We start from the raw sequence: 18,334 nt of genomic DNA, 5'->3' as shown, positions 1-18,334 counted from the left end.
ACCTACGGTATATTGCTTTAGTCTATTGCTATGGCTTGACTCCAAACAACGAAAACGCTCTTAAATATAGACGAAAACGTTGTGGAAATAATAACTATTTAAAACAAACATCCCCGACCCCTTGTTGTGAGAAGTGGCGTTGTTGACTTTGTGTAAACTTTGATATTTTTAACTGGTGGCCTTAGAATGGGCGCAAATGGTACATTATTTTCGTGCTTACTTGACACGGAGGTTTAAACTGGTTGGGATAAACCACACTGCAGTATGGCGGTGGTGAAACGAACAATATCTACTTCGTTTTCATCAAATTTCTTGTGCCTATTGTTTAAAGAGCATGTTATTAATGTACATGCTTCAGACAATCTCAGGGCTTATTTTTAATCCTGATGACTATTGGTATTTCCGGTTTCGTGTGTCGAGAAAACATGCAAAGATACCCAGGCGACTGAGAAGCACAGCTATTGTATTTGTGTTGGAAAACTTTCATAAACACCACCACTTCGAAGTACGTAGTACCACTTTGATTCCGATAGTAAACTTCTACAATTGCAAACCGACTTACAGGAAGTGCGTACACTTTTTTCTACAAGAGTTCCGGTAGTAACAAAACCTGGGGGGCTGAGACCGAGTTTAAATCGATCAATATTCAAAATGAATGGGTTCGCTGGCAAGATTTCCAAAACTTACAATAATAGCGTTCATTGATATTTTGCAATGAAGAAAGACGTTCGTATTCTACTTGTGGGTGAAGGTATGGATAGATACGTAAAATTTGAAAATGCTATTGAAGAATTAAGGTAATATTTCAAACATGATGCTACAGACAGTCACTTGGAAAAAGTGATAAATTACTTTGTTCGTAATTTACCCAAAGTCTTTCTTTCGGAGTTTTTTCATTCTAATAGGCTAATTAACTGGCCATTATATATAAGTGGTGTCATCAATTTTTGTTCGAAAATGATCTGCAGCTCTTACTGTCGCTGTCAGTCAATTGATTTGTGTATTATGATTGTGACATGTGCCTGGTCTGCATTATGTTTCACTTTCATGAACAGAGAATCAAAATAAAACTTTCATAGAGAATTTGTCTTTTTCTCCATGCTTAATTTTGTCTTTTCTTTTCAAGAGCAAGTTGGAAAAACGTCACTAATTTTGGCCCTTGTTAGTGAAGAGTTTCCCGAGAATGTGAGTATAATTTTGCAATTTTTTCGAGATTGCGAATCACTGCATGATTTCTTGCAATTTTTACAACACTCAGGTCCCGTCTAGAGCTGAAGAAATCACCATTCCAGCAGATGTCACACCAGAACAAATACCAACCCACATTGTTGACTATTCAAGTAGGAGGAATTTTGTATTTGATTCTTGTACTTTATTGGCAAGGATTTTATGATAATCCATTTGATAAACTTGTCGGATAGCTTTTCATACTTACTTTGATAATTATTGTGAATATGGGTCTGTATGTACATATATGATCATGGGTTTCTTATTGGTTCAGATCAAATTAACACAAAGTAATGTGATAAATGATAAATGTAGATCAAAATCAATAGTGTTGATCTTGCTTTTTGTCAGATTGAGCCGTGCCCATTTATTTCACATAATTACTGGTAGATATATTGTATAATTTCTATTCTTTAGGCTTTGAGCAAACACCAGATGTTCTAGATGAAGAAATCTTTAAGGTTGACGAACTTCGATGCTTTGCTCTATCTGTTAACAAATTTAGAGTTGTCAGGCTCTCCATTGAAAAGTTGAAGAAAACTTTATGACAAATATTGTTGTGGTTGCTGAGGCTGATGTCATTTGTATTGTTGCTATGGTTGTTTAGGCTGATGTCATTTGTATTGTTGCTATGGTTGCTTAGGCTGATGTCATTTGTATTGTTGCTATGGTTGCTTAGGCTGATGTCTTATGTATTGTTGCTATGGTTGCTTAGGCTGATGTCTTATGTATTGTTGCTATGGTTGCTTAGGCTGATGTCTTATGTATTGTTGCTATGGTTGCTTAGGCTGATGTCTTATGTATTGTTGCTATGGTTGCTTAGGCTGATGTCTTATGTATTGTTGCTATGGTTGCTTAGGCTGATGTCTTATGTATTGTTGCTATGGTTGTTTAGGCTGATGTCATTTGTATTGTTTATGATGTCACAAATCCAGAGACTATTGAAAAGGTTAGTTTAAACTCTCTTCTCGATATGTATTTCATAATGAGCTTGAGATGTTGGTAGATATTGCTGGTTCAGGTTAGTACGGTCATGGTTTAGGTTAGTACAGTCATGGTTTAGGTGAGTACAGTCATGGTTTAGGTTAGTACATTCATGGTTCAGGTTAGTACAGTCATGGTTCAGATTAGTACAGTCATGGTTCAGGTTAGTACAGTCATGGTTCAGATTAGTACAGTCATGGTTTAGGTTAGTACAGTCATGGTTCAGGTTAGTACAGTCATGGTTCAGGTTAGTACAGTCATGGTTCAGATTAGTACAGTCATGGTTTAGGTTAGTACAGTCATGGTTTAGGTTAGTACAGTCATGGTTCGTGTTAGTACAGTCATGGTTCAGGTTAGTACAGTCATGGTTCATGTTAGTACAGTCATGGTTCATGTTAGTACAGTCATGGTTCATGTTAGTACAGTCATGGTTCAGATTAGTACAGTCATGGTTCAGGTTACTACTGTCATCATTGGTGTTGACAGCAACATCCTCTAGAGTTAAGGCAAAGATTTCTCTGTAAATCAACACTTGCAAATATGTAATAATACGTAATGCCACTCCCACACCCTGACCAAAAGCTTTTGTTGACAACTTAATGAAATCATCATTTTTCACCAGATTGAAAGCTATTGGATTCCTTTGGTGTTGAATTGTAATGACGATGATGGCACTCCTCAAAATAAACCAATGATTCTTGTTGGAAATAAGGTAAAAAATCTTTTATACTTATCTTATGATGCACATACAATGGTATAAATTAATTTTTTATGATTCCTAATTGTTTTCCTGTTTCTTAGAGCGATTTGTCCGAACATAGCACAATGGATGTAAGTCTAATCCTACTAACGTTCATATCCTATCTAAATTACGGCGTAATTTAGACTATAGTAAAATCTAACTAAAAAATTTCGTAAAATTTCACGCCTCGACATTGATTACAGTAATCATGTTGAATAATCTTCTATTTTAGACTTTGATTGAAATTATGAACAAATATTCACAAGTCAAAACTTGTATTGAGGTAAATGAGATAATGAAAATGCAATTTACACTAAAATACAAACCAAGAGGTTGACATTGGTAGTCGTCCCAGTCTTCACAACGTTGCTTTCGTTCCCATGTCTTTCATCTAACTGCATGGTCATTGCCCAAGATTTATTTGATCGGTTCTTTCTACATACATGTGTATGTTTGCGTACATTTATATCCCCGTTTAGCCATCACTATTTGTGTGATCATAACCGATTACTGTCTTCATTTTATTTGCACGATAAACACGAGAGCTCCGCAGTTCTTGCTCAGTTCTAGCTTTGCGGCATGATAAACACGAGAGCTCCTCAGTTCTAGCTCAGTTCTAGCTTTGCGGCACGATAAACACTATAGTTCTGCGTTTCTAGCTCAGTTCTAGCTTTGCGGCACGATAAACACGAGAGCTCTGCGTTCTTAGCTCAGTTCTAGCTTTGCGGCACGATAAACACGAGAGCTCTGCGTTTTAGCTCAGTTCTAGCTTTGCGGCACGATAAACACGAGAGTTCTGCGGTTCTAGCTCAATTCTAGCTTTGCAGCACGATAAACACGAGAGTTCTGCGGTTCTAGCTCAGTTCTAGCTTTGCGGCACGATAAACACGAGAGTTCTGCGGTTCTAGCTCAATTCTAGCTTTGCGGCACGATAAACACGAGAGCTCTGCGGCTCTAGCTCAGTTCTAGCTTTGCGGCACGATAAACACGAGAGCTCTGCGGTTCTAGCTCAATTCTAGCTTTGCGGCACGATAAACACGAGAGCTCTGCGGTTCTAGCTCAATTCTAGCTTTGCGAAACAATAAACACGAGAGCTCTGCGGTTCTAGCTCAATTCTAGCTTTGCGAAACGATAAACACGAGAGCTCTGCGGTTCTAGCTCAGTTCTAGCTTTGCAAAACGATAATCACGAGACGTTTGCGGGTCCAGAAATTTTATCTCGGTTTTTTGAAAGAAGAGAAAACTCGGTTTGGGGGTGTGCTTGAAAATGGCCACGCAGCTCTTTTAAATACTATTCAAAATCTATATTGGTACGTTATGGCGATTTTCATTTGTTTGTAACGCATGTAAGCTTAATCAGGCCAGTACCCAGGGGGGACAGGGTGCATGTACACCCCTCGCGCCATATATTCATGAGGTCTGTTTATCAAAAATTCACGATAAAAAAGCAATAAACAAAAATCGAAATTGTCTGGTTAAATTCAAAAAATCATAAAAACGGTCTCCATGTTATTGAACTCAACCATGAGTGTGTTTATGTTTAGTTTCTTTGAAAGCATATCTACCAAGTTGAGCGCGACTTAACCAAGTGTATTTGTAGCATAAAAACATTAAAGTCAGTTATAATGCCAATAAAATCACCAGTATACAAGTCCGTTTTTCCTCAAATGTACACTTTCCTGCTTTAAAGCTTTCTTCTTTACGATCTAGAATTTGTGACATGTAGTTCTTTATTTCTTTCAGTGCTCTGCAAAATTGGTCAAGAATATTTCAGAAATGTTTTTTTACGCTCAAAAGTCCGTTCTCTACCCCGAAGATCCGTTGTACTCGCAGGAAACGAAAGAGGTTTCTAAATCTTGTATATAGAAAAACAACTTTTTGCGTTGTCGTGGCAGATATGAATTCATAAATTATCTTATGAATCTGTCCATCGCTCGTAATTTATCAAACTTAGCAGACGGTCATAGCATTTCATTAATCTTCGATAAACAAACTTTCAGACATTAAAAAGCGAGTGTGACCAGTTTACTGAAGAAACATTTGTCAATTATCTAGTGATGCTTGTACAACAGCACTGAAGTCGTTTACACTAAGTATCGATGCATTTATAATTTTTCAGCTGACGGAACCCTGCGCCCGCGCTCTTACTCGGATATTCAAGGTTTGTCGGTCATTTACATGTGCTGTATCTCTCTCTGAGATTGTAATTGAGAGAAAAACAATATTATGGAGAGAAATGACGCTCACCTCCCCTCTCCCCGATTTATTTTCGACTGAAAAAAACTATCTGAAATTTGTTTTCAACAAACTCTAAGAATTTCTCATTTACGTTATGCACAGGTAAGAATTTACGAGTCCTTAAACCCACGGAGATCATTTGCCCCGAAAAGACCTTACCCATATTTTCGTAATATTAAATCCCCCCCCCCTTCTTGTGTCAATTTTTTTGTGACACCCCCGGACCTGCCCTGGACGCAAATTTTGCTTTTAAACATCTTTAGTCCTGTTATGTAAGCGATTGGGATATTTTCAATCTTGTTAGATTTGCGATTTGAAAGGTGATAGGATTTTGGACGATGAAGAATTAAATAGATTTCAGGTAAACATTTGTTATTTAAAACATTTAAAGCAGGGGTGGGCAACTTCTCCAGTCGGCGGGCCAGATTTAGGAAAATGAAGTTATTGGTGGGCCGGATTATTACATGAATAATATTCAATATTCAATGGTCGGATACAGTCGGCGGGGCAGTCAAAATCCCTTCAGGGGCCGGACCCGGCCTGCGGGCCGTATGTTGCCCACCCCTGCTTTAAAGTCTGTTAAAACTGCGTAAGTGGAATCTTCAGCAGTGCGTAAAAACGAATTTGCAACATGATTGGTTGTCAATAAATAGTGACGACATCACCAACCTATCAAATGCGTTGTAAGCTTTATCAGATAAAAGCAGACAATCAAAAAGACATTACTTTGTATTACAGAGAAGTGCCATGTTGTAGTTGCGAAAGAGTATATGCGACAAACTTTCTGTGAAGAAAGACGTCTTTTATACAAAATGTAAACATGTCTATTTTAATGTCTGCTTTTATTTCAATGATCCTTCCTTTGATTTTATTGAATGTACGTTAATGCTACTTGAATATTCCCTTGAATAAATGTTATTGATTGTCGACTAGTGCTATTGAATGTATGTTAATGCTACTTGAATATTCCCTTGAATAAATGTTATTGATTGTCGACTAGTGCTATTGAATGTACGTTAATGCTACTTGAATATTCCCTTGAATAAATGTTATTGATTGTCCACTAATGCTATTGAATGTACGTTAATGCTACTTGAATATTCCCTTGAATAAATGTTATTGATTGTCAACAAGTGCTATTGAAAGTACGTTAATGCTACTTCAATATTCCCTTGAATAAATGTTATTGATTGTCGACTAGTGCTATTGAATGTTCCTTCGTCTTAATGAACATTCTACAGCGCTAAGTCAAAGAGTGTAATTGAATGTCCAATGTGCTCTAATGATGAGCAAATGATGTATGTATTAGCTTACTGTTTATATTCATGAAATATTTATAGTATCAATGTTTCAAGTCACCTCTCAAAGATGAAGAGGTTAATGACGTAAAAAATTGCGTCAAACGAAACACCGCTGATGGTTTGAAGAACAACGGGCTCACGTTAACCGGTACGATGAAATTTTGATTATGATTGGTTAGAAACACTCGGATCTGTATTTCTTGTAATCACTACGATATAAGTGACGTAATGTTTTACAGCCATTTTGTTGTTGTCAGCGGTGTTTGTTTGGGACGGTTACAGAATGTTTTTGTAGGAAATGTTTGGACTAGATTTTGATCACTGATCTATATAAAGACTGGATAACGCAAATCAGTTCTTCACTTGAAGCCTGGCGGCGGCCATATTGGACTATTCACTTTTTCATTTTCGTTATGTACTTTTTATATAACAAACTGCTACTCTCGCATTTGTTTTGCGTCATATGTTTTACTCTTGGGACAAAAAAGAATTATCATGATGACAAGACTGCAATAGAACGGTTTTAGGCGAAGCCATGTTCGCTAAATTTCATATAGAAATCTTCTCACGTTACTTAAATATAATAAAAGATTTGGCATGATTTCGGAAAGAGAAAATGACAAAAATACAAAATACGAGACAAATTCATTATAAAATATACACGAGAAGTGGATAGTCCAATATGGCCGCCGCTGTCAAAGATTGGCTTCAAAATTTTCTAGGCACCAGAAATAGGTTGCGTTATCCAGTTTTTATATATATCAGTGATTTCGATGGATATTTGTGGATATTTTTGAGCAATTTAGTCTGGTGGGGGTTTGTGAAAATGTGCTCAATTGAACACAAATCAGAATATGCAAACACGTCAAAACCATGACCAACAACGCGACCATGACATCACATGCAAACACGTCATAACCATGACCAACATGGCTGCAATGACGTCACATGCAAACACGTGAACAGTGTACTGGGAGCTCACTCTAAAAGATTGAATTGTCTTCTTAGGATTTCTTTTCCTCCATAAACTCTTTATGGAAAGAGGAAGACACGAGACCACGTGGACTGTTTTAAGAAAGTTTGGTTATGGCGACGATTTGGAGTTGAGAGAGGATTACGGCGATGCGGGGTGAGGATCTAGGAAAGAAAAAGAAAAATTGTTCTAACTACGTATACAATACTTTCATTTAACTTAATACTTTGGGGTCTCTAAGTTGTTTTGAGTTAGACCCAGTGTTGTAGAAGTGGGGGGGCGCTTGGGGGAGCAGCCTCCCTTCTACCTTTAAAATGGGTAATTTTAAAAGGACACTATTGACAAAAACTCGAGAGAGCCCCCACCTGATAAATTTAGTTCTACAGCACTGGTTAGACCAGGTACAAGGATTTTCTGGGGGAATTGAACGGGGGGTACATATCTCCCCCAAAAAGTCTCTGGCACCGCCACCCAAGGAAAATTTCAAAATGGTAGTAGGTACTGTAGACGATTAATATAACAGTATTAGAGGCTATGAAATTGTACAGTAAGACCAACTTAAGCTAGGATAACGATGCACCCCCTAGGAAAATCTTCACCCCTCCTGTCAAAGAAGCATTGTTCTGCCCTTGATTCTCGGTTCGGGGAAAGTTTGATGGGAAGCATTATAAATTTAAGAATTATGCGCCATTTTTGATCATCATAAAATGAATGGTTTGAACGCGGGAGTATTGTTACATGTTTGTAATTGTCGATCGTCCAGGTTGGTATAGTCCTGAGTAGGACTGTTGTTGTTGTTGTTGACGGACGTTTCGACAACCTTAGCGGTAGTCATCTTCAGAGTCAAGGTTTTGAAAACGTCAGGCAACATCAACACCAAAAGTCCTTCTCAAGACTCTACTAACCTGGATGATCTACATGTACAAACATGCAATTTTGATCACCCTTAGTTACTTAATCCCTGATACGCCGCAGCAAGTGAAGTTTACCGTATGATCTTACCAGCACGATACTAAATAGACATTTTATAAGTAGACCACTATACTTTTAAAAAATTTATATGCAAATACAATCGTTATCTATTTAAAATGTAAAGTTAAGTTTAAGTTTCACCAATTTTTTGTTGCTTTTGTGTGCAATTTAAATTTGCCTCCAGTATTGTGTGATCGATTTGTTTTGGGTCATTTTTGTGGGTACAGTGTAACCATATATAAAATTTTTACCAAATTTTCTCGGATGACTATAAACACTCCCCCCTGTTCGGAACTTTGTAACTATGTAAAGCAGGTGGGAGAAACCAAGCTCATCACACCAAATCTAGTAAAAATATGCATATATATACTCATACCGTTTGTCACTGCCAACAATAGCAAATGAACTTGAACACTCCCCCCTGTTCTGAACGTTGCAACTGTATAAAGCAGGAGGGATAGTTTAAGCTCATCAGATCAAATCTTGTAGAAATTTGCATGTCGTTCTTTCTTGTCTCCCAGACTGGATATTCCTTCACGTTCTACAACTGAACTCTCAGAACTTGGCAATGATTTTTTTACAAGACTTTTTGAGAAATGTGATAAGGTGTGTGATCATCGTTTCAGCACATTTCAAAGTTGTATTATGTTGTTATAGGATGTCGTAGGATGTATTGCATAAAGTTGTAGGATGTTGTAGGATGTTGTTGTAGGATGTTGTAGGATGTATTGCATAAAGTTGTACGATGTTGTAGGATGTAGTTGCATAAAGTTGTAGGATGTTGTTGTAGGATGTTGTAGGATGTAGGTGCGTAAAGTTATACGATGTTGTAGGATGTTGTAGGATGTAGGTGCATAAAGTTGTAGGATGTTGTAGGATGTAGGTGCATAAAGTTGTAGGATGTTGTAGAATGTTGTAGGATGTAGGTGCATAAAGTTGAACGATGTTGTAGGATGTTGTAGGATGTAGGTGCATAAAGTTGTACGATGTTGTAGGATGTTGTAGGATGTAGGTGCATAAATTTGTAGGATGTTGTAGGATGTTGTAGGATGTAGGTGCATAAATTTGTAGGATTTTGTAGAATGTTGTAGGATGTAGGTGCATAAAGTTGTAGGATGTTTGTAAACTTTATTGTGTTGATGATTTGATCTAGGATAAAGATGGCGCTCTATCGCCGGAGGAACTGGAGGTTTGTAAGAACTTATTTTGTTGGACCGTTTTGTCGTTTGATATACAGAGATTATATTTACGGCGCAACAAACACCAACATACACTGTAAACCGCGATGAGCTTGACAATAGGGCTAGCTTCGACCTCTTGATCGTTTTTTACTTTTATCTTAACTGATATAATTTCATAAATTGGCATTGCAAATGCTTGTTGTTGTTTTTTTCAAGCAGAACTTGTTTCGAAAACACTGTCATGTTATTGTTGGCAAACATGCAGTCTTTTCTACTCTCACCCGATCCAAAAAAAAATAATCAGTTAAATACAGTGCAAAGAATTAATGTTTAAGTTCTGCTTAACATCGGTCCTACCAACATGGCCGTCATGACGTCACATGAACAGACACTTTTAAAAGCAGTTCCCTTCTTTGTAGGATCTATTTAGTGTGTGTCCAATAATGCCTTGGAATGAAGAGGTTTTGAGTTGCATTCAAACCAATGAGAATGGATGGATCACATATGATAGCTACATAGCCTTATGGGTGTATGTACCTTAATGTACATCGATGTATAATGTAGTTGCACGCAAACCAATGAACATGGATGGATCACATATGATAGCTACATAGCCTTATGGGTGTATGTACCTTAATGTACATCGATGTATAATGTAGTTGCACGCAAACCAATGAACATGGATGGATCACATATGATAACTACATAGCCTTGTGGGTGTATGCGTGTACATCGATGTATAATGTAATACAAGTAATGAAGTATTTTGGGTAACGCGCTTTTTTTTGCGTTTAGTCTGACGACATATTTGGATTGTAATCGAGTTTTTTCGTGGCTTTCATACTTTGGCTATATGCATGGCGAGGTGGAAAGACAACTGTCTACAGCTGTTACTGGTAAAATGATATTAAAATTTTGTGTTGTCCATTTTGTATGGTACATGATAGTATGATATGTGTCTGCTGAAGTTGTATGGAAACAATTTGAGGTCAAAGAAACGCTTTTTGTGATAAGTGATGGCAGGATTTTGTCGTATGAAATTCACTCTTACGTACTTGTTCCTGATATATACAAAGTTGCGAATGATATATAAATTAAGCGCAGTACCAGTACATCAAAGATAAGCAATATTCCTAGTAATGACAACATCATTGTACAAATACATCGAAGTTATCTTTCTATCGCAAAACTCAGGGGAAGGAAGCAATTCTTAAGAAACCAATCCGTCCCTATTCCTTCGCTAAAAGCTTCCCTATCTTATCATAAAGTCGGTGTCATTTTGTATTTTTAGTCACTCGTAGTAAAGATGTTGATCTTTCCAAGCGACAGACATCGAGAAAAGTATTTCGTTGTAACGTCATCGGACCACCAGGAGCGGGCAGAGTAAGTGCTAATCATACATAGCTGTTGGAAACAATATTAAATCACGTAATAAAATGGTTGCCTCGCGATCTTTTGTTACCACGGGGACGTTTACTGACGTATTTCCTTCAAGCATAGGGATGAGGGAATTTTAGTTCTACATATCCCTCATCAATATTTCTTTTAACGTCTTGTTTCCACATTTTATTCTCGTTGCCTGAAGAAATTGCATCGGCTTGCATCTTGACTTTTCAATGGCTGAATCATTTTAAAGAATGAGTATCAGCATCATGCTTTGCGCGCTTGGTTGGCCATTTTAAAGGACCCCGAAAATGGCGACTATAATATGTTTGATTTAAGTACATAAGTACAGCATAAAATACGACATGAATATCGCAGCAACAGTCAAACTATCAACCATAAATGCTTCCTATAAATAAATATGATCATATAAGTCAATAAACAAAACAAAACCTCTACTAAATACACATCGGACTGCTTAAGTGCACGAAAGTTCCCGTATGAAAATATAAACATTGTGCGCGCAAAGCATGACCCTGATACTCATTCTTTAATTCAGGTCGATGGAAGATGTCTTCGGCAAGTTAATTGAAACCACACCACTTCGATATCAAAATTAGCATTCGGCTGTTAAATCGTCAATACTTGAGACACAATCGGGAAACTCGTTTTTACAACCCTTTGATCATTTCTGCTCCACCGTGTATGTCGTTGTGTGGCAATAGAAATCTCCTTTCCTCTGCGTCGGCAACTTCCTAATTATTAACTTGTGAAAAACGGTGATTGGCCATATTCCGCCATCAACAACTTATGCTATAATTAAACTTCTATATGTACTTTCAAAACAAACTCATACACAGGCTCACTGAACCAGTTCGACAACAGAATTCGCAATTAAAAAAGCTTGACCAATTTCTCTATTCCCTCGCTGACCATGAACAATATTCCTTTGAACACCATCAATGGTTGAAAATATTCAAATCAGTGAACTCAAAGTTTGATGAAATTATTGTCAAACGGAAGAATCTAATGCATTGATTATTCTCTCCGAAACCATGTTATTACAAAGTACGCGTGCTTTCGTGGATATTAGTGATTAAATGTCCCCTAAACCTCCCTCAGTTTGTGGGACATTTAATCTCTAATATCCCTGAAAGCATGCGTTTTCTTGTAATAATTTGTTTGCGAAACATTGTTTTACATTTCTTCAACAGACAACATTGCTACAAGGACTTGTTAACAGAAGTTTAGAGGTATGTGGGGGATTAACTAAGAGGATATTTAGAGATACGTGGGGAATTTGATTGAGATGATACGTGAGGATATTTAGAGATACGTGGGGAGATTGATTGAGATGATACGTGAGGATATTTAGAGATACGTGGGGATATTTAGGGATACGTGGGGAGATTGATTGAGATGATACGTGGGGATATTTAGAGATAGTAAAGAAATTGATTAAGAGAATACGGGGGATATTTAGGGATGCGTGTGGATATTTAGGGATGCGAGGGGTATTTCGGGATACATGGGGATATTTAGGGATACGTGAGGATGTTAAGAGATGAATCATTACTAATGCGAACCAGACTTAAAGGTGGATATGTTTTTAGGAAATCGAGGGGCGAAAGGATGTCGCCGAGACGAAGTTCACGATTAACACTGTAGATTTAAGTGGTCAAGAAAAATATCTAATTGTAAGTTTCAGCAATGTTTATTTTCTTAACAATTCATAAATTGCATGTGTGGCCATCTTTTTTAGTTATGTAAGATAACCTGGAATCAGGTTGATATCGAGTTGCTCAACAGCAAGAAATGTGACGTCATCTGTTTTCTGTACGACCAATCAGATCCCAGCTCATTTTCTAAAGTCCTCGAGCATTACGAGGTATGCAGTTCAATATTCGACAGAGCCTTCTATTAAAAATAAAATAGATTCCGAATACAGACATCGAGTTTTTGTGCCTTCTATTGAAAATAAAATAGATTCCGAATACAGACATCGAGTTTTCGTGCCTTCTATTGAAAATAAAATAGATTCCGAATACAGACATCGAGTTTTCGTGCCTTCTATTGAAAATAAAATAGATTCCGAATACAGACATCGAGTTTTCGTGCCTTCTATTGAAAATAAGATAGATTCCGAATACAGACATCGAGTTTCGTGCCTTCTATTGAAAATAAAATAGATTCAGAATACAGACATCAAGTTTTCGTGCCTTCTATTGAAAATAAAATAGATTCCGAATACAGACATCAAGTTTTCGTGCCTTCTATTGAAAATAAAATAGATTCCGAATACAGACATCAAGTTTTCGTGATATTCCAGATAGAGCAAGAGCTCAAACACAGAGTAGATAATATAATATAAAACAAATTCCGAAGAAACAAGACATCCTCAGACAGAATGATGACTTTGACATCCTCAGACAGAATGATGACTTTTTTTTCAAAGTCATCCTCATCATTCTGTCTGAGGATGACTTTGAAATAAAGTCGAACATTTACAGTTTACTTCTCGTCTTGTTTTGATTCATATTTTGCAATCTCAAGATGTCTTGCTTCTTCGGAATTTGTTTTTTACTATACTTTTTTAAATTGTCGGCTGGTCATGGTTTTTAGAGTAGATAATATTTCGTTTTTATTCCGAAGGCATCGTTAGACCAATGTCTGCGAAATAATACCTTCTCTGTGTTAGAACTCTTGCTTTATCTTCAATATCAAGGAAACAGGATTCCTGTGTTTGGAATCTCGTTTATTTTGTATTGTTTAAAGTTGTCTGCTTGTCCTGGTTATGAATCCGCGTTTAAACAAGATTAGGCTATTTGAATTTTTTTTTCATTTTATATTTCTAAGGTCCCGTCCACAAGTATACGGATATTTTCGTATCCGCAACTATTTTGTTGCTGATCAGGTTGCGTATAAAAATGTTTTTGCGTCCACATGTAGCTCGATATTATCCGGATTTATTATAGTTCCCAGGACTTCGCGCTGTCCGTTTCCCTCGCATTTTTTGAAATTGTTAGCAATTTGAATTCGGTCGGTGCGTGCAAACGTTTTTCGGTTTTGTTTGAATGTGCACGTCATAATTGGGACAGAAATCGTAAAAGATTTAGAGGAGCAAGACGGACTCCTTCATTTGGACTGATGATGAGGTTGAACTCTTACTGAAAGTCACACTAGAATTCAAAACATCTAACGCTATGTAGAAGTGGTCGATTGGAATCGATCTGAAGCAAATATGACGACATTTTAAACGCGCTATAATAGTTGCCAGGCAATCTTGGTGAAAAATATCCGAATTCACCGTCCACACGCATTCAAATTGTTGGCGGATACGAAAGTTTTCACTCTAGAGAGCGGATTCAAAAGTTTATGGATAACCCGCTCAAATATTCGGATGCATGTGGACCCAAAGGCTTATCCGCAACTTTTTTGTTGCGGATACGAAAATATCCGTATGCGTGTGGACGGGGCCTTAAAATGTCGTCAAGTAAAGAATTCCATGTTGCTACAGCGTCTCAAAAATCTTTCTTCGCATTTTGAAACACGAATCCAGGATTCTTACTTGACTTATAACGCGATTGAAGACGTTATGACAATTTTCAACTGGATAATAGTCTATAATGATAAAGTAAATGGTTTGAACCCGGGAGTATCGTTACATGTTTGTAAATGTCGATCGTCCAGGTTGGTATAGTCCTGAGAAGGACTGTTTTTGTTGTTGTTGACTGACGTTTCGACAACCTTAGCGGTATTCATCTTCAGAGTCAAAAAAAAAAAATGATGCCATTAGTCTCAATTCATTTCCTTTTCCTGAGAATTTTCTTTCTTCGTTCGTAGAACGTAATGTCTGGTGTTCCATGTTTGTTCATCGCCTCTAAATCAGATCTGCCAGCCGTCGTACAGGTGAGAGCTCTTACATTTTAACATTGCTTTCGACTTGTTTGAATAGGAAGATTATTTTACCGTTAAAACTCTGTCGAAATGAGACACATCTGCAAGGTTAAGAATTTTTTACTGTAGCAAGTCTCCGAGCAGGTTTTCAACTTCCTTATGTTTATCTATCCATAAAGGTATCTATATAAAGTAAATGGTTTGAACCCGGGAGTATCGTTACATGTTTGTAGATGTAGATCGTCCAGGTTAGTGTAATCCTGAGAGGGACTGTTGTTGTTGATGTTGACTGACGTTTCGACAACCTTAGCGGTAGACATCTTCAGAGTCAAATGAGGAGTAAACGTCAGGTTAGCCGTATTTGTTATCTAGCTCTTACGTCATTGTATTGTGTGTACAAACAACAAAAACAGTCCTTCTCAGGACTATACCAACCTGGACGATGTACATTTACAAACATGTAAAGTTTCCATGATACGACCTTAATGTCCGTATTCTAAAAGTGCACTCACTTGCTGAATGCGACACAAGAATGAAGAATCGCGCTCCCTCTAATGAACGACCAAGAAATTTACCCGTCGATGATAATATTATTGCTTAAATATTTCAAACCAAGCAAACTTCTGGCAAATTTCTAGGTGATTTTCATCCCCACTCGTTAGTGTTAGCAAGCTTTTCGAATACAGGCTTGAATATCCATTCATTTATTGTACATTACGTAATGTTTTATAGCGTTGTATCCCTCATTATCCATCACCAGATAGACATGTTGTATGTATATGTACACATCTTTTTTTCCTGTAGGATTCGGAGATCCAACCCTCTCTTTATTGTTCTTTGAATAATTTACCTGCACCTGTGGTATGTATGATTTCTGAAATTGAATATTTTTCCCGCCCGACCCTACCAAATACCTATGACTAAAAACATTTTTCCTTCATTTTCAAGCCTTTCTCTGCTTTAACGAAAGCGACTTTAACGAAAGACGTTTTCAAGACAATTACTCACTTGGCCGTATATCCGTAAGTGTTTTATTGTTCCTTGTTTTACTTTTTAATTTAAATATTTGATCTCGTGCATGTTGGAGCTCAAAAGTGCAAGATAACGTTTTGTTACTGACTTACTGAATTCATGGTAAAATATGTTAGTCAATAAATCTTCATCAATCCATATTCATCAATCCATGTTCATCAATCCATATTCATCAATCCATATTCATCAATCCATATACATCAATCCATCAATCCATGTTCATCAATCCATATTCATCAATCCATATTCATCAATCCATGTTCATCAATCCATATTCATCAATCCATGTTCATCAATCCATGTACATCAATCCATATTCATCTATCCATATTCATCAATCCATGTTCATTCAATCCATATTCATCAATCCATGTTCATCAATCCATATTCATCAATCCATATACATCAATTCATATTTATCTATCCATATTCATCAATCCATATACATCAATCCATATACATCAATCCAAATACATCAATCCATGTTCATCTATCCATATTCATCAATCCATTTTTATCAATCCATATACATCAATCCAAATACATCAATCCATGTTCATCTATCCATATTCATCAATCCATTTTATCAATCCATGTTCATCAATCCATTTTCATCAATTCACTTGGTTATGTATTCATTGCCCATAGTGGATATGAAAGTTGACCTCCTAACGTACACTTATACTTAATAGCAAGCCAATGGACCAAACATTATTTCAGGTCAGTAGTATAACGACAATTATTTTCACATGTTGCATTTCATTTCAGCCATCTCACTGGTCGAAAATCTCAATTTTTCTCGACAACTACAGTCTTATCGCTCGGCTTTGGTACAGCTTGTCTGGCTGCTGGAGCTTTTCTTTTATACAAATATTTAAGGCACAATAAAACGTAATTATAAATGGCGCTTGGAAACTTTAAAAACTTGTCACTGCCGGAAAGCTTTACTAAAAACTAGCTGTAATTTGGAAACTTTTTAAAGCTCATCTGTTACTTTCAAATTTCTACAATCCCAGTTAAAGCATTGGAATAGAATTATTATATTTAATTTGATATACGGTGTACTTCACGTATTTCAAGCGTAGATTGTGTTAACATTTGATGTTGGCAAGGGATTATTACCTCTTGGAAAAAAATCCAAAACAAATAATTCAAGCACTGGGAATTTTACTTCAGTAAAGAAACATGCCACTTGCAATGTTAATCGTATAAATTACATGCTGTGCTATACTATGCTATGGTGTAATATTGTGTTATATTGGATTTCAAATCGTATTGTATTGTATTATGCTATCTATTGTATGGCGCTGTAGTGTTGTGCACTGTGTTGTGGTGTGGTGCAGTATGTATGGTAAGCTATTGTATGGCGCTGTAGTGTTGTGCACTGTGTTGTGGTGTGGTGCAGTATGTATGGTAAGCTATTGTATGGCGCTGTAGTGTTGTGCACTGTGTTGTGGTGTGGTGCATTATGTATGGTAAGCTATGGCTATTGTAATCTGGTGGCTATGGTGCTATTGTATGGCGCTAGTGTTGTGCACTGTGTTGTGGTGTGGTGCAGTATGTATGGTAAGCTATTGTATCGGTGTGGTGCATTATGTATGGTAAGCTATTGTATGCTATGGTATGCCTAGCTCTGTTATGTCAAGTTAGGCCTGGCTATGCTATGCTATCCTGTCATATGCTTCTATAATATAGTTCAACAAAATGCATAACGCTCTACAACTAGCAAGTTTGGCATCGTCATGTTTCGTGCGTGAATACTTTTTGACCGCTGAACTGTAAACGCAAAACCGCTTTTCACTTATAACATTCATCCTTGTAGATGGTGAGGCTCAAAAGATATTCACCCTTGTAGATGGTGAGGTTCAAAAGATATTCACCCTTGTAGATGGCGAGGCTCAAAAGATATTCACCCTTGTAGATGGTGAGGCTCAAAAGATATTCACCCTTGTAGATGGCGAGGTTTAAAAGATATTCACCCTTGTAGATGGCGAGGTTCAAAAGATATTCACCCTTGTAGATGGTGAGGTTCAAAAGATATTCACCCTTGTAGATGGCGAGGTTCGAAAGATATTCACCCTTGTAGATGGCGAGGTTCAAAAGATATTCACCCTTGTAGATGGTGAGGCTCAAAAGATATTCACCCTTGTAGATGGTGAGGTTCAAAAGATATTCACCCTTGTAGATGGTAAGGTTCAAAGATATTCACTTGTAGATGGTGAGGCTCAAAGATATTCACCCTTTTAGATGAGATATTCACCCTTGTAGATGGCGAGGTTTAAAGATATTCAAGATAGGTTCAAAAGATATTCACCCTTGTAGATGGCGAGGTTCAAAAGATATTCACCCTTGTAGATGGTGAGGCTGTTCACCCTTGATGGCGAGGTTCAAAGATATTCACCCTT

The 18,334-nt window shown here is 37.1% G+C and overlaps 1 protein-coding gene across 1 annotated transcript; it reads left to right on the top strand.

Annotated features, from left to right (window-relative positions):
• The first annotated feature begins 108 nt into the window (after nucleotides 1-108).
• LOC124449553 (mitochondrial Rho GTPase 1-A-like) lies at nucleotides 109-17,162 on the top strand. Its single transcript, XM_047000490.1, has 25 exons — nucleotides 109-751; nucleotides 1,127-1,185; nucleotides 1,259-1,340; nucleotides 1,645-1,688; nucleotides 2,123-2,176; nucleotides 2,834-2,923; nucleotides 3,013-3,042; nucleotides 3,186-3,236; nucleotides 4,696-4,797; nucleotides 5,072-5,113; nucleotides 5,495-5,551; nucleotides 6,531-6,639; nucleotides 7,500-7,620; nucleotides 8,958-9,042; nucleotides 9,590-9,625; nucleotides 10,037-10,146; nucleotides 10,413-10,513; nucleotides 10,909-11,000; nucleotides 12,215-12,253; nucleotides 12,614-12,697; nucleotides 12,763-12,888; nucleotides 14,844-14,909; nucleotides 15,702-15,758; nucleotides 15,846-15,919; nucleotides 16,698-17,162. The coding sequence occupies exons 1-25, from the start codon at nucleotides 715-717 to the stop codon at nucleotides 16,822-16,824; spliced, it is 1,875 nt and encodes a 624-aa protein (XP_046856446.1). The 5' UTR covers nucleotides 109-714; the 3' UTR covers nucleotides 16,825-17,162.
• The last annotated feature ends 1,172 nt before the right edge of the window (nucleotides 17,163-18,334 follow it).

This window comes from Xenia sp. Carnegie-2017, unplaced genomic scaffold, assembly GCF_021976095.1.
Source record: "Xenia sp. Carnegie-2017 unplaced genomic scaffold, XeniaSp_v1 HiC_scaffold_23, whole genome shotgun sequence".
Taxonomy (NCBI): domain Eukaryota; kingdom Metazoa; phylum Cnidaria; class Anthozoa; order Malacalcyonacea; family Xeniidae; genus Xenia; species Xenia sp. Carnegie-2017.
The sequence above is the reverse complement of the archived record's forward strand: the minus strand, read 5'-3'. Positions and strand labels throughout refer to the sequence as shown.